Below are 12600 nucleotides of genomic sequence, written 5' to 3' on the forward strand. Positions count from 1 at the left end.
TCAAAGGGGGTGCAACTGCACCCCTGCACTCCCTCTGGATGCACCCACAATTTGAACAACCAGTGAGTGCTTTACTCAGTAGTAGCAGAACCGGGGGAAAGTGGACTCTTGACTAGCACCAGGCATTCTGGGATGTGTGTGCTTTCTTTGGCGGCCTGCTGGCAGAGGAGTGGTGTCGGTGCATTCAGTCGTTCTTAAACTCACTTTGAAGGATGATGTGTAGACAGGCCAATCCTGTGACTTCTCCATTGCAGAACAAGTTGGGGCACCAGTCTTGCAACAAATGTGACATCTGTTTATAACCTTAGTGAAACATTGCCAGACAGAAGAAGCTTGGCAGCTGGAGGGAAGGACTGGGAGCCAAACAGTTAAAGTATTTTGAAGAGTCTCATACAAAAAACTAGAACTCATAAGCATATATTAAATAAGACAGACAGGAATACTCACAGATGCCCGGTATGTTCCTTTTATCCCACTTTCAGTCCTGTAGCACGCTTTCTGTTTCCTCTGCATGGTTTTACATACGTGGCTTAGCACCATGGGCTAATGATGCTTTTTGTGTAAACTTCCCTCAGGATACCAAGAGTGGAAATCTGAATGGGCTTTCTGATCTGAAATCTGAACAGGAGCTAATGATGCTAACTGTATCAACTCTAACATTAAATGGATACTGGGCAGAAGGGAGGGGAGCAATAACAGCACATAAGAGAGCCATGCTGGTGCACTGGGGATAGAGGTTGGGGCAGCTGTGCAGAGGGGAGGCAAGACACCCCTGAAAGGAGTTTACCTTGTTTTTTGTTTTTTTTTGCAGATCTCTGTGATCTGGTGAGTTTGTAGGGCCCCTTTCTTCTTTGATTTGCTACAGTCTCTTCTCATTAAAGAGACACAGCACATTTACATCAGTTCAATCAGACTTTACATTGGTGTAGACAAATAACAGACATGTGATATGGAATTGCCCTGGTAAAAAACAGAGGTAAAACTACTCTGGCATTGTATCCCCAGACCTATCCCAGCACTATAAGTAAAATGGCTATTAATTTTTCCTCTGCTACTTTTGGAAAGGCTCTTTTAGAGCACCAACTGCAAGCAGCTATGCTGAAGTAGCAGGTCCTCTGTCCGCTATAGTTCCTGGTTTAATTTACACTGATGAACAAAAGTGATATAAATTACACCAGTGTAAAGGTGTGTGTCCAAACCTTGACTGTAGTACCAGAAGGGCTAAAGGAGTTGAGTTTTTTAAGCTAATTGAGTTAATCTTACTCTTTTGGGATGCAGGGTGGCATCTAGCCCTGGACTAGCATGCCATACAACAGTATCATCTGTTGGGTTGGCTCTTTTGGTGCAACACAGCTAAATGTATCTTGTTGTGAGGAATTTTTGAAGATAAAATCATTTGTAATTGGAGCAAATGATCTTCCTCTGTGGGAGCTGAACTGTTTCTGTGTGAGACAAGTGTGAGGGTTCCCCCCTGGGTGTTGAGGTTCTGAGTACATGTGATGTGTTTCAGGCTGCCACCTCACATCTTCATCTCCCTTGTCTAATAAAATCTAGGGAGGGAGCACAACGAAGTCTACAAACGTGATTAGAAACAACCCCCTTAAATCTACTGTTTAAAAATTCAGTTTATTTAACACTTGGTAAGACCTTACATCTTAGCAAGGAGCAGCAATTACATAAACTCTGGCTGGATTTCCACCCTGGCCTGTATGTATATATAGTCACAGATCCATTAAAGATGATGGAGTCACATCCACTTACACTACATCTGAACTTTACCTGAGGAATGGGAATACAATAATTTTCACATCCCTATGCCAAAAATATGCTACGTGCTTGTGGTTTTTTCCCAAAACACATAAACAGGGATGGCCTCACACACATTCCCATCCAGTGAATCATTTCCACTAAAGTTGGTCTCCAGATAAAAAAAGAAAATAAACAAAGCATGATGTAACTTTATAATTAAAAAAATTATCCTATATGTGGGGACCATTTATAGGCTTTCCATTTCCATATCCTTTTCTCAAGTGCAGTGCAAAGGGAACACGCCTGATGTTATTACCTCTGCAGACTCAGCCTGTTCTGGGTGGTGTAGATTATTTCAGCTAGGAGAAGAAAGTGGAGATGTAGTAAGGTATTTGTGTCATGCAGCCGTGCTTATTTACAAAGAAAATTCTAAATCATTTCCCTGAGCACAGGCAGGAGAAAACAACAGAATTTCTTGGCTTCAGTCACCATTAACTCACTCTGTGCTTTTGCTTGCTTCTCTTTTGGCCATACATCCTCTAGCATGTAGTCCAAATTCATGATCAGATTCTGAGGTGTTTTTGTTTCAGGCAGTGACATGTACCTATGTTTTGACTCAGAGCACCCTCCTTTTCCTTACAATTAACCTGGACAAAAGGCAGTTATTACATTGGTCAGTGCCAGCAAGGTTTAAACCAACCTGTAATAGTGTAAAACCAAATTTTAAAAAAGTATGGATGCATTGATTGCTGTGGATTCTGGTTATTATGGGACTGATCCAGCAAGGGGTTGTTGAGTATTTCTTGGGCCTCTGCAACATGTTATACGTAAGATGTAATTTACAAGTTAATTGTGTGTTAAATTGTGACCTGGTTACACATTTAATCAGTTAATGGCATGATATTTCATAGATTTCATAGACATTAGGGCTGGAAGGGACCTCAGAAGATCATCGAGTCCAGCCCAAAGGGCAGGAAGTCAGCTGGGGTCATAGGATCCCAGCAACATAAGCATCCAATTGTCTTTTGAAGGTGTTCAGTGTAGGTGCTTGAACCACTTCTGATGGCAGGCTGTTCCAGACCTTGGGGGCTCAGACAGTAAAGAAATTCTTTCATAGATTTCATAGACATTAGGGCTGGAAGGGACCTCGGAAGATCATCGAGTCCAGCCCCCTGCCCAAAGGGCAGGAAGTCAGCTGGGGTCATAGGATCCCAGCCAGATAAGCATCCAATTTGCTCTTGAAGGCATTTAGAGTAGGTGCTTGAACCACCTCCAATGGCAGACTGTTCCAGACCTTGAGGGCTCAGACAGCAAAGAAATTCTTCCTTATGTCCAGCCTGAAACGGTCTCGCAGTAGTTTATAACCGTTCGAACTCATCATCACTTGGGGTGCTCCGGTGAACAGACGTTCCCCCAGATACTGGTGGTCACCTCTGATAAATTTATAGGTGGCCATCAGGTCACCCCTGAGCCTGCACTTTTCCAGGCTAAAGAGCCCCATGGCTCTCAGCCTGTCATCATAAGGTCTGTTTTCCTGACCTCTGATCATGCGCGTGGCTCTTCTCTGGACTCTCTCAAGCTTCTCCACATCCTTTTTGAATTGTGGGGCCCAAAACTGGACGCAGTACTCCAGCTGTGGCCTCACCAAGGCCAAGTACAAGGGGAGAATGACGTCCTGGGATTTGCTTGAGAAGCATCTATGGATGTAAGCCAGCGTTTTGGTTGCTTTACTAGCTGCAGCATTGCATTTCAGGCTCACGTTCATTTTGTGGTCAATGATGACCCTCAAGTCTCTTTCTTCCGTAGTACTAGCCAGCATAGCACTGCCGAGCCTATAAGGATGCTGCAGGTTTTCCTCCCAAGGTGGAGAACCTTGCATTTTTCAGTGTTAAATGCCATCAGGTTCTTGTCTGCTCATTTACTGAGCCTGTCCAGGTCAGCCTGGATCGCCCTCCTGTCTTTGGGTGTGGATGCTTTGCCCCAAAGTTTGGTGTTATTGGCGAACATGGCCAGTCTGCTTCTGTCTCCAATGTCCACATCATTAATGAAGATGTTGAACAATATTGGTCCAAGGACAGAGACTTGGGGGACCCCTCTGGTCACAGGGCACCATGACGATTGACTTCTGTCAGTTAGCACCCTCTGGGTCCAGCCACTGAGCCAATTTCCCAGCCAGCGCATTGTGGTGTACCCAAGGCCACAATTGGCCAGTTTCTCCAAGAGGTGATCAGGGGATACCAGATCGAAGGCTTTTTTGAAGTCAAGATATAGGACATCAATCTCTTCTCCCTTGTCCAGGTGATAGGTCACCTGGTCATAAAAGGAAATTAGTTTGGTCAAGCAAGACCTACCTGCAACAAACTCAAACAAAAAATACTGTACCAAAGTTAACAAATAGCTGTTACTGAACCAAATGCAGCCCTGTCTACAAAGAAAATGAAATTCTTCTCCACATACTAATTAGTAACGGATGATGATGGGTGTTAAAAGTCTGTAACTAAGATACTCAGATATTTTTGTGATGGGGCATTGCTGCTAGCTCCACCCACATAGTAATGATAAAAAAGGGAATAAGCCACAAAGTTATTCCACAAAACATGTATTACAACTTTGTGGCTGGTTCCTATCGTGCCACTAATTGAATGTGTGTCCAGGTGCGCCCTTGAGCCTGGGAATCTGCAGCTGATGGGAAGCACCATGTACTCCTGTAGCTGGGAGCCCCATCAGCTGTAGGCTTCTATCCTCATACATCTCCATGACTGGGGACCTGGGTCAGGTGACCCCTGCATTGGCAATAAGGTGTGATAGGGTCTGATTCCTGGTCCTACAATCATGCGTGCGTGGCAGGAAACATTACTGTGTGGATCACGCATAAGATCCCATTGCGCCTTTACCTGAATGTCTGGAAGGGACCTTGCAAAACATGGACTGCATTCACTACCTACTATTTAGCACTTTATGGAATTAGGCCTTACAGCCAAGATTTAAAAAAAAAAATGTTGGTACTTTCATGTCTGGATGCCCAAATTAACACCTTGATGAAGGTGCCCATTTTTCGTAGGGTGGCTTCTCAACACTTTCTGAAAAAAATCAGACCTCTGTGAGCCATCTTTACCCCAAAACACTAATCTCATTTGCCATTCTAGGCCTAAAAGGATCAATAAATAACATGAGTATAATGCAGCATAGCCTACTTTATTCAGTCTTGTTACATGCATCTTCTTGGTTACGTATGCATTAAGGGTAAATTTCACTCCCATGCACAGGTCTACCTCAGGGCATATGCTGCACTGTAGACATCAAAATAATGTTTACGCTAAGTTTAATTTGCACATCAATTTAGTGCTGAGTCACAGCACGGGGTGTATTTCACTCTGAGTGAAGGCTTCTTTGTTGCTAATCAACGCAGATGTTATATGCAGTCTTGAGTGATTTGAAGTTAGTGGAAGGAATTACTTTAGAATATACAGCCTTATTTTAATGTTATATTTATAGGCAGCCATTGGGATCTAGAGAACCATGCTGAGTAAGTTCTGGGTAGAAACATTTCCACACCTTTCTGCTGACCTGTCACTTGCCTTATTGCCTGCTCATGCACATCTATCTCTGCTTATCTTTACAGAAAGCACTGACAGGGGTGGATGATCTGCGACAAGTGAAGGCCCTAGAGATGCGTGTAGACACAAGAGAGAACAGCTTGCAAAACTTTGGTGAGAAAACACTGTCTTTTACTACCTCTTAACTTTTCATTTATCATTTCTTAGAGGAGAAGCACTCTGAATATTAGGAATGGAAGCTGAGAAAAAGATGGAAACAGTCTTGCTAGAGATTGTCTTAAAGCACAAACATCTGGGTGATTAATTAGCACTCTTCCTCCATGCTTTTTCCCGTGAAGAGACAAGTAGAACTATGAATATTCTGTTCAATTGGAATGAGCGATGCCAGTCGAGTTTAATTTCCGCTCAGTTCCTATGGCTTTTAGTAAGACAGTAAGTTTTCATTGAGCTTTTCCGCTTCTTGTTTTGCTGGCACCTTATGTCTGCATTTACCCTGCTAGGATGAATAACACTGCATTCAAAGGAAAACAAATAAGAGAATTCCAGTCTAGCTTAATTACCACTTTTTCTGGATCGTATTCAGAGGAAATGTGAGCCAACTTCCAAATCCAAGGTGTAGCAAACAGTATTCAATTCCCATGGACTTTAAATTAGCATTTGTACAATACCTCAGTCCATTAAGGCTGTTTTGTGCTACTCCAGTTGCACAAAGCAGCCTAAATTCTGTTTAAGGGCCCAGTGGAGGATTTCATTTGTGAATAGGAAACCTCTGGTGGTATGGAGCCATCCTTTTGGGCTCTTTTGTATCTGGGAATAAGAGTGCAGGCTGGATGCCTTTCAGGCCACATGCAGTGGAGTGAAAGATGATGCAGTCCTGAAGTTGCTCTGCTTTATGGCCAAGATGGTGGCTTAGAACCTCCTTCACCTTCCTATCTATGGTCTTAGCCAGATTAAAGAATTTGGCCCCTTATTCTTCAGTTGGTCTGCGGAAATAAATGCACAAGAAAAGATTTCCTCTTGTACAGTAGCACAATCAGTTATAGTCACTGGCGAATCAAGGGACCAAAGCATTATCTGCCACTTCACTGGTGTACAGATTGGAGGATCCTATGTTACCATGGTCTGGTTTCACTTATGGATAATCAGTCAGTATTTGTATCTGATCCTTACTGGGTGCATCTTCACATGCATTTGATCTGGGCTCAGTTTACTCGGGTGTAAACTTCTGTGAATTAAGTGCTTCTGGGTAGGCATCTACACATGGAGGGACTAGGGAATAGATTTGCTTCTCTTAGCACCAAACTTCCTGCAGCCCTGCAATGGACCTCTGCCACCACTGTGAGAAACACCAGGCTCCAGCACTCAGCAGCCCTCTTCAAAAGACAACCCCACTCACTGCTCTTTGGCCAGCTACTTCCTTGTCCAGAAGCAGCCTATCCAGCACAGGGGCAGCATGTGGCAGCTTTCTCCTTGCCCACTTTGCCTTCCCATGCTGTGGCTGCTCCAGCCCCTGACCCTAGCAGCGATGAGCAGCGCCCTAGGCTCCTGCTGGCTGCTGCGCTAGCCCTGCTAGCCCACCACACAGACCACCTCCTGGCCCATGGCTACGTCACCCTGCCTGGCTCTCCTCCTCGCAACGACCACCTGCCTGGCCCACAGGACTGCCACTGCCTCCATGCAGCTACTGCTGGCAGGGACACTGATGAGTGGTTTCTGGATGCCACTACCAGAGCAGCTGTCACCCTCATGGGCCTCCAGCCTCACCACCTCTGGGCCCACCGGGCCAGCCAGGACTGGCGATGGCAACCTGGGACAATGACCAGTGACTGGAGGAGTCCCACATGACCTGGGCCACATTTCAGGACTTCATAGAGCAGCTCCAGCCACACCTAGAGTGGCAGAACACTGGCACGCAGCCTTCCCTCCCTGCAGACACCTGCCTGGCCCTCACCCTGCTCAAGCTGGCCACACCCACTACCCTGAAGGATGTCAGCCACCTGTTTGGCATGGACAAAGCCATTGCCAGGGAGGCCACCCTGGATGTATGTGGAACCCTCCAGGATGTGGTGGGGAAGACAGTGCTCTGCATGCATTAACCCCAGCTGGTGGTGCTAGGGTTTCATGCCCTGGGCTTCCCCCAGTGCATCAGGGCCACATCCCCATCACCTGCCCAACCCATGAAGACTACCCCAATTAAAGCTGAAGGGACTTTCATTCCGTGGTTCTCCAGGCCATCATGGACGACTGAGGGGCATTCATGCACATGAGCGCTTGCTGGACAGGCAGCACCCATGACACCCACGTGTTTTGGAACTCTGGCCTTCCAGGCTTGATGGAGACTGGTTGCTTCATGCCAAGGATGCCGGACCTGTAGCTGGGCACTATGACCCAGCTTTCCCTTTTCATTAAAGACCCTGCCCCACTCCTATCCCACTCCTTTTCATTAAAGACCCTGCCTACTTGCTTCTGCCCTGGCTTATGCAACCTTAAACCAACAACCTGGACCCCTGCCAGCTCCACTTTAACCACTGCCTGTGCCAGACCCATGCCTTGGTGCACATCTTTGGCCATCTCAAAGGATGCTGGTGCTTCCTCACTGTCCACCTCAAGCTCACTGAGAAGGACCTCCCCTGGGTCAGCGTCACAGCCTGCAATGCTGCATAACATCAGACAACTGATAGACCCAGGGGGAGTTGTTCAGTGAGGCCTGGACAGAGGAGGTGTGGTGGATGGAGGATGCCTGACAGCAGGAGCACCACCTGCAGTGGCAGAAACAGTGCCATTCCCCACCTTGCTGAGGTCTCAGGTGAGCTGTATACCTGCCAGCAGGGGCCAGGGCACTGAGTATGGAAGGCCATAGCCAACCACCTTCTCCAGCATGCCCTGCAGTAGCTCACCTGCACCATTGCCCATGGCACCCCCTATTGTGTCTACCCCCAGCACCACGTTTACTGCAAACACATGTCAGAAGAACAAGTTTTTATTCCCCTTGCATCAAACAGAGCCCCCTCTCCACTGCCTCCCCAACAAACAAAGCCTCCCCCAACAAACAGAGGCCCTCTCTCCCTCTCAACAAACAGAGGCCCTCCACCATCCAACCCAGCCACCAACAATAAAAACTTTCTTCCCTGTGAAAACTATTTACAGTGTCCTTTGTGAGCTGTCCTCGGGTCTGGGGCCATAGGGGTGGGGACAGTTAGGACAGCCAGCACCCCAGCAGATGTGGATGCTGCAGTGAGTGCGGCAGGTGGAGGATTCGCCCAGGGACAACAGAAGCCAATAGTCCCTTGGCACAGGTGGCTCCTCCTCTAGTGGCCAGGGCCAGCATGGCCAGTATGCAGTCCTAGCCCCATGTCAGGCAGCTCTGGCTTCATGCTTGCATGGAGCTGGGTTGAGTAGCGAGGATGGGTCCACGCAGGGGTGCCAGGTGGTGCCAGACCCAGGGCAGGGTCTGGGGCAGGGGCTCCTGGCTGCTGGAGACAGTGCAGGACCTTCTCTCAGGCTGCTGCTGGACAGCAGATGGCTGCCAGGAGGCAGATGGGGCTAGGGTTGGGGCTGGATAGCAAGCAGCATGAATGTGAGCTCCAGGGCCAGAACAGTGTCCAGCACCTGATGGTTGTCATCTGCAGCCTGCACTGCCTGGGCCACGATGGCATTCTGCTCCTGCAGAAGGTCCAGCCACTCATGCTTCAGGGCCAGGAGCTGTTCCCAGAACCCCCCGGTTTTCCCAGTCCTGCACATCCTTGCAGGAGATGTCCTCTACCCACCAGGCCTGTGAGTCCTCCAGCTGATCCTCCAGCACTGCCACCAACATGCTGATTCTTATTATTGCCAAAAACAGCTCTTCCACCCTGCTTCAACACTGTAGCTATGGTAACATGCTACGTTCTTGCTCTCTGTACTTAGAATCCAACTCTAGGCACTTGATAGCAGGATATTTTTAGTTAAGTGATGCATTTTCCTGCACAGTCCACTGAAGTCTGGGCATGGACCTTTAGTACACCATGGCCAGCCTTTGTAAGTAGGTCTTTTCTTTCGGCACAGATTTATTGCGAGTAGTGAAAGAAGTAAGATGGAGGGACAGTTGTCTTGATTTGTCCAGCCACTTCAAATTTTTCTCTTTTGGTTCACAGGTCTTTTCACAATATGCACCTGATAATTTAATGTATAATTACATCCCTTTTCTTCACAGTTCAGATTGTACTCAGGCTGATCTCCACAAGAAGCTACTAGTTCACAAGAAAACCCCTGTGTATGATTCCTATGTGTGCTTTTCAGTTCCAAAGCCAAGCTTCCATTCCACTCCAGCTCTATCCCAACTATACAGCTGGCCCAACAAAAGATATCACCCTAAGAAATCCTTGCCTTTCACATAATTTATGGACCATCACAGCTACAACATCACTCTTACACTACAACTTCTATTCCTATGTGGTTTTACATGAGAGATAATAAGATAGTTAAAAGTCATTTATCCTCCATGTTTTTTGCCGAAGTGAGATTTTTTTTCCCAACCTGTAGCTCCTATCAGTGCCTGTTTCAGTCTTTGCTTTGCTGTCAATTATTCTTCACAGAGATGATTGGTCAGGTCTTGGGGACATCTGTTAAAATGGGATCACCATGGCAGAGACCTCTTTTCCTTTCCCCTGCGTCCCCCTCAGCTCATGGTTTTCTTTTCTTCCAAGTACTGAAATAACTTTGCTACTCTGCATTTCCCTCAGATAGGCTTCAGAGTACAGTGCGCGCTGCCCCTGACTCCATTCAGTTCATGTCTGATCATTTCTACCAAGAGCTGGCCTTTGGGAAGTACAAAAGCCCAAAACTGCATGGTGTCACTGGTTCAGAGGACCTACAAAACATCAAGGCTTCATCTGAGCTTTTATTTTTCAAAAGTTTGTCTAAAAATACACACAAAAGTGACACCAGATGGCTAGAGTAAAAAGTTGGCCTGGGGACTGTCAGTAATTGTCACTGGGTATTCATAGTCTTACTTCACCTGACAGCTCTTCAAGGCTGGGTATGGGACCAAGGTTTGTGTAGGCATCTCAGGAGAAGTTGCCTCTTTGGAGAGGGCAGTACCCAAAGTTTTCCAGTGAAGGTGCCAAACTCATTGCGAACACTCTCTAAGGCAACATCTACAACTGAAACAATCCTTTACTGAGCAGTTATTGGGTCAAAGATTTCTGCAGTTTAAACCCAGTTTTGATACTGACTTTCTCTCTGGCTTTTGAGTCACTTAGCCATTCTGCCATACCTTCCCTACTTGCATAACACAAGTAACACCCCTACCATCAAGAAATTATTCATTGCTATGATTATTTGAGGATGATAAAGTATTGTTATTATTTTAAATTTTGAATCGTTGGGAGGTGCTCATATACTATAGTGAGATGAGTCATAGAAACCCCTAGATTAGTGCTTCCCAGTTTTTTCCTCGGCATGACCCCATTTATGACCCCATTACCCCATTTGGGGAAATGGAGGACTTTAAAGAGTCATCCTGTTGACCTTTCCCCATATTGGCATGCAAGCCTTTACCCCTAGTTATAGGTTCATAGTGAAGAGGAGTATCTGTGTGCAAAACCATTTCAAAGCAGACTCTTGTAAAAAGTTTTGTGACATGCACTATTTTAAAACAATAATGGGTTTTATGGTGGCTCATGAACATTGAGCCCTATTGTGGTATAAAGGAATTACTGAAGTCTCCAGTGATTGATTTTCTGCGTGCCTTATCCTTACAGTATAGCAGACAAATACTTGAACCTTCCTGGCAAACTTTGTTTCCAGGTTCATGGCACTTGGACTTACTTGTGCCGTTTCCTTTCACTGAATGTAGAGTGCAATTTATAGCAAAGCAGACAAACTATTTCAATTCTTTTAATTAATCCCTTTAGTTTTGATTGCTGACAGATCTGGAGTTGTATTCTTGACCAACCTATATAGAAATCCCTGTTGAAAGTAATGGTGGATACAGTCATTTAAGGTACTATGTTGCTCTCCTATTCCTAAGTGATTTTAATAGCTAAGAATCAAGTTACCCACAATGCTATGCACCCTTATTTATTCAATTAGTGCCTCATGGCAGCCCCTCTAACTTGATTATGTGTCTCTGAGACTGCTGCTTTTGTTGGGTGAGGCCACAGCTCTTTGATACTAGTGAAATGTAGGAAGCTCTTTTGCAGGCTGGCAGAAAAGACTGTCAAAGAAAGTCTCTGTTAAGAGACAAAAATAGGCACAAATAACTTGCCACATAAGGTGCTGAGATCCATCTCCCTCCCTCCTGTTCCATTTACTGATTATTTTTAAGATCAAAAGGCTAAGTGCCATTATCAGCTGTTTGTGTGGCAACCGTGGACATGTGGAATATCTGGAGTGCATCTCTACTTTGACAGAAAGGTGTGATTGCAATCTGTGTACTTATGCCCATGCTAGCTTTATCCTAGCTAGCTCAGGCAACAGTCCCAGTGAAAACACAATGATGTGGCCTTTTGCATGGGTTGTACAAATTTTCTGGGAACCTCAAGTACTTACTTGGGCAGTGAGCTCATGCCAAAGCCTATGCCATTGCATTTTCACTAAGACTGTCCCTGAGCTGAATAAATCTAGCTTGGGCACATCTTTAGATACTGCAGTTATATCTACAATTGCATTGCAGAAAGTATCCATTAGGAACAGACATACAGGTCAAATTTAGAATATGCATGGAAATCATCACCCCTCCTGGTAAGTGACTGTATAAAGAGTCAAAGTAATCACTAAGTGTACAATATATTAAAGATTAATGGTCAGTTAGACATTGGTACCTACTTCAGACTTGTTCTGTAGAGTAGCAGTACAGTCAAAAGAGCTCCAAATGCAGCTATGGTGTTTATTTTCTTCTGTGTTTAATACAAGGAATTAAAGAATGACACATGCAAAATTCATTGGGGCCACAGAAATTTGCTAATTGAGGGACAAAGTTGCTGTAGACAGATAGAAAAGAACTTTCTTTTCACATGCTTGTTTTGTATCTCAGGATCAACAAAATGCATAGGTTGACTAATACTGAAACAATTTATTGTCACTCATTCGTTTTGTGTATACCTGATATCATACCAGGTTCTTGGATTTCAGAGGCTTTTTAGTATAACTGAAGAACAGCTTGAACAGGATTGCCTGAAGAAAACTATAATGTAAACAGCAAGTAGTACAGTATTCATACAGAAGTTCATTTCTTTCTGTTTTTAGAATACAACAAAGCCAGCATCTTGCATGTTTTCTCCTTGGTCCGAGTCAATCAGGCAAATATTACCCA

General features: G+C 45.4%; 1 protein-coding gene across 1 annotated transcript in view; it reads left to right on the top strand.

Annotated features, from left to right (window-relative positions):
• LRRC56 (leucine rich repeat containing 56) overlaps positions 1 to 12600 on the top strand; it is a 121016-nt gene that overhangs the window by 36698 nt on the left and 71718 nt on the right. The window contains exon 3 of the mRNA XM_090034920.1: positions 5372 to 5459. Coding sequence (XP_089891046.1) covers positions 5372 to 5459 — 88 coding nt within the window. The remainder of the gene's footprint in view (positions 1 to 5371; positions 5460 to 12600) is intronic.

Source organism: Crocodylus siamensis, chromosome 2 (assembly GCF_052110815.1).
Source record: "Crocodylus siamensis isolate JL-2025a chromosome 2, ASM5211081v1, whole genome shotgun sequence".
NCBI classification, from domain to species: Eukaryota; Metazoa; Chordata; order Crocodylia; family Crocodylidae; genus Crocodylus; species Crocodylus siamensis.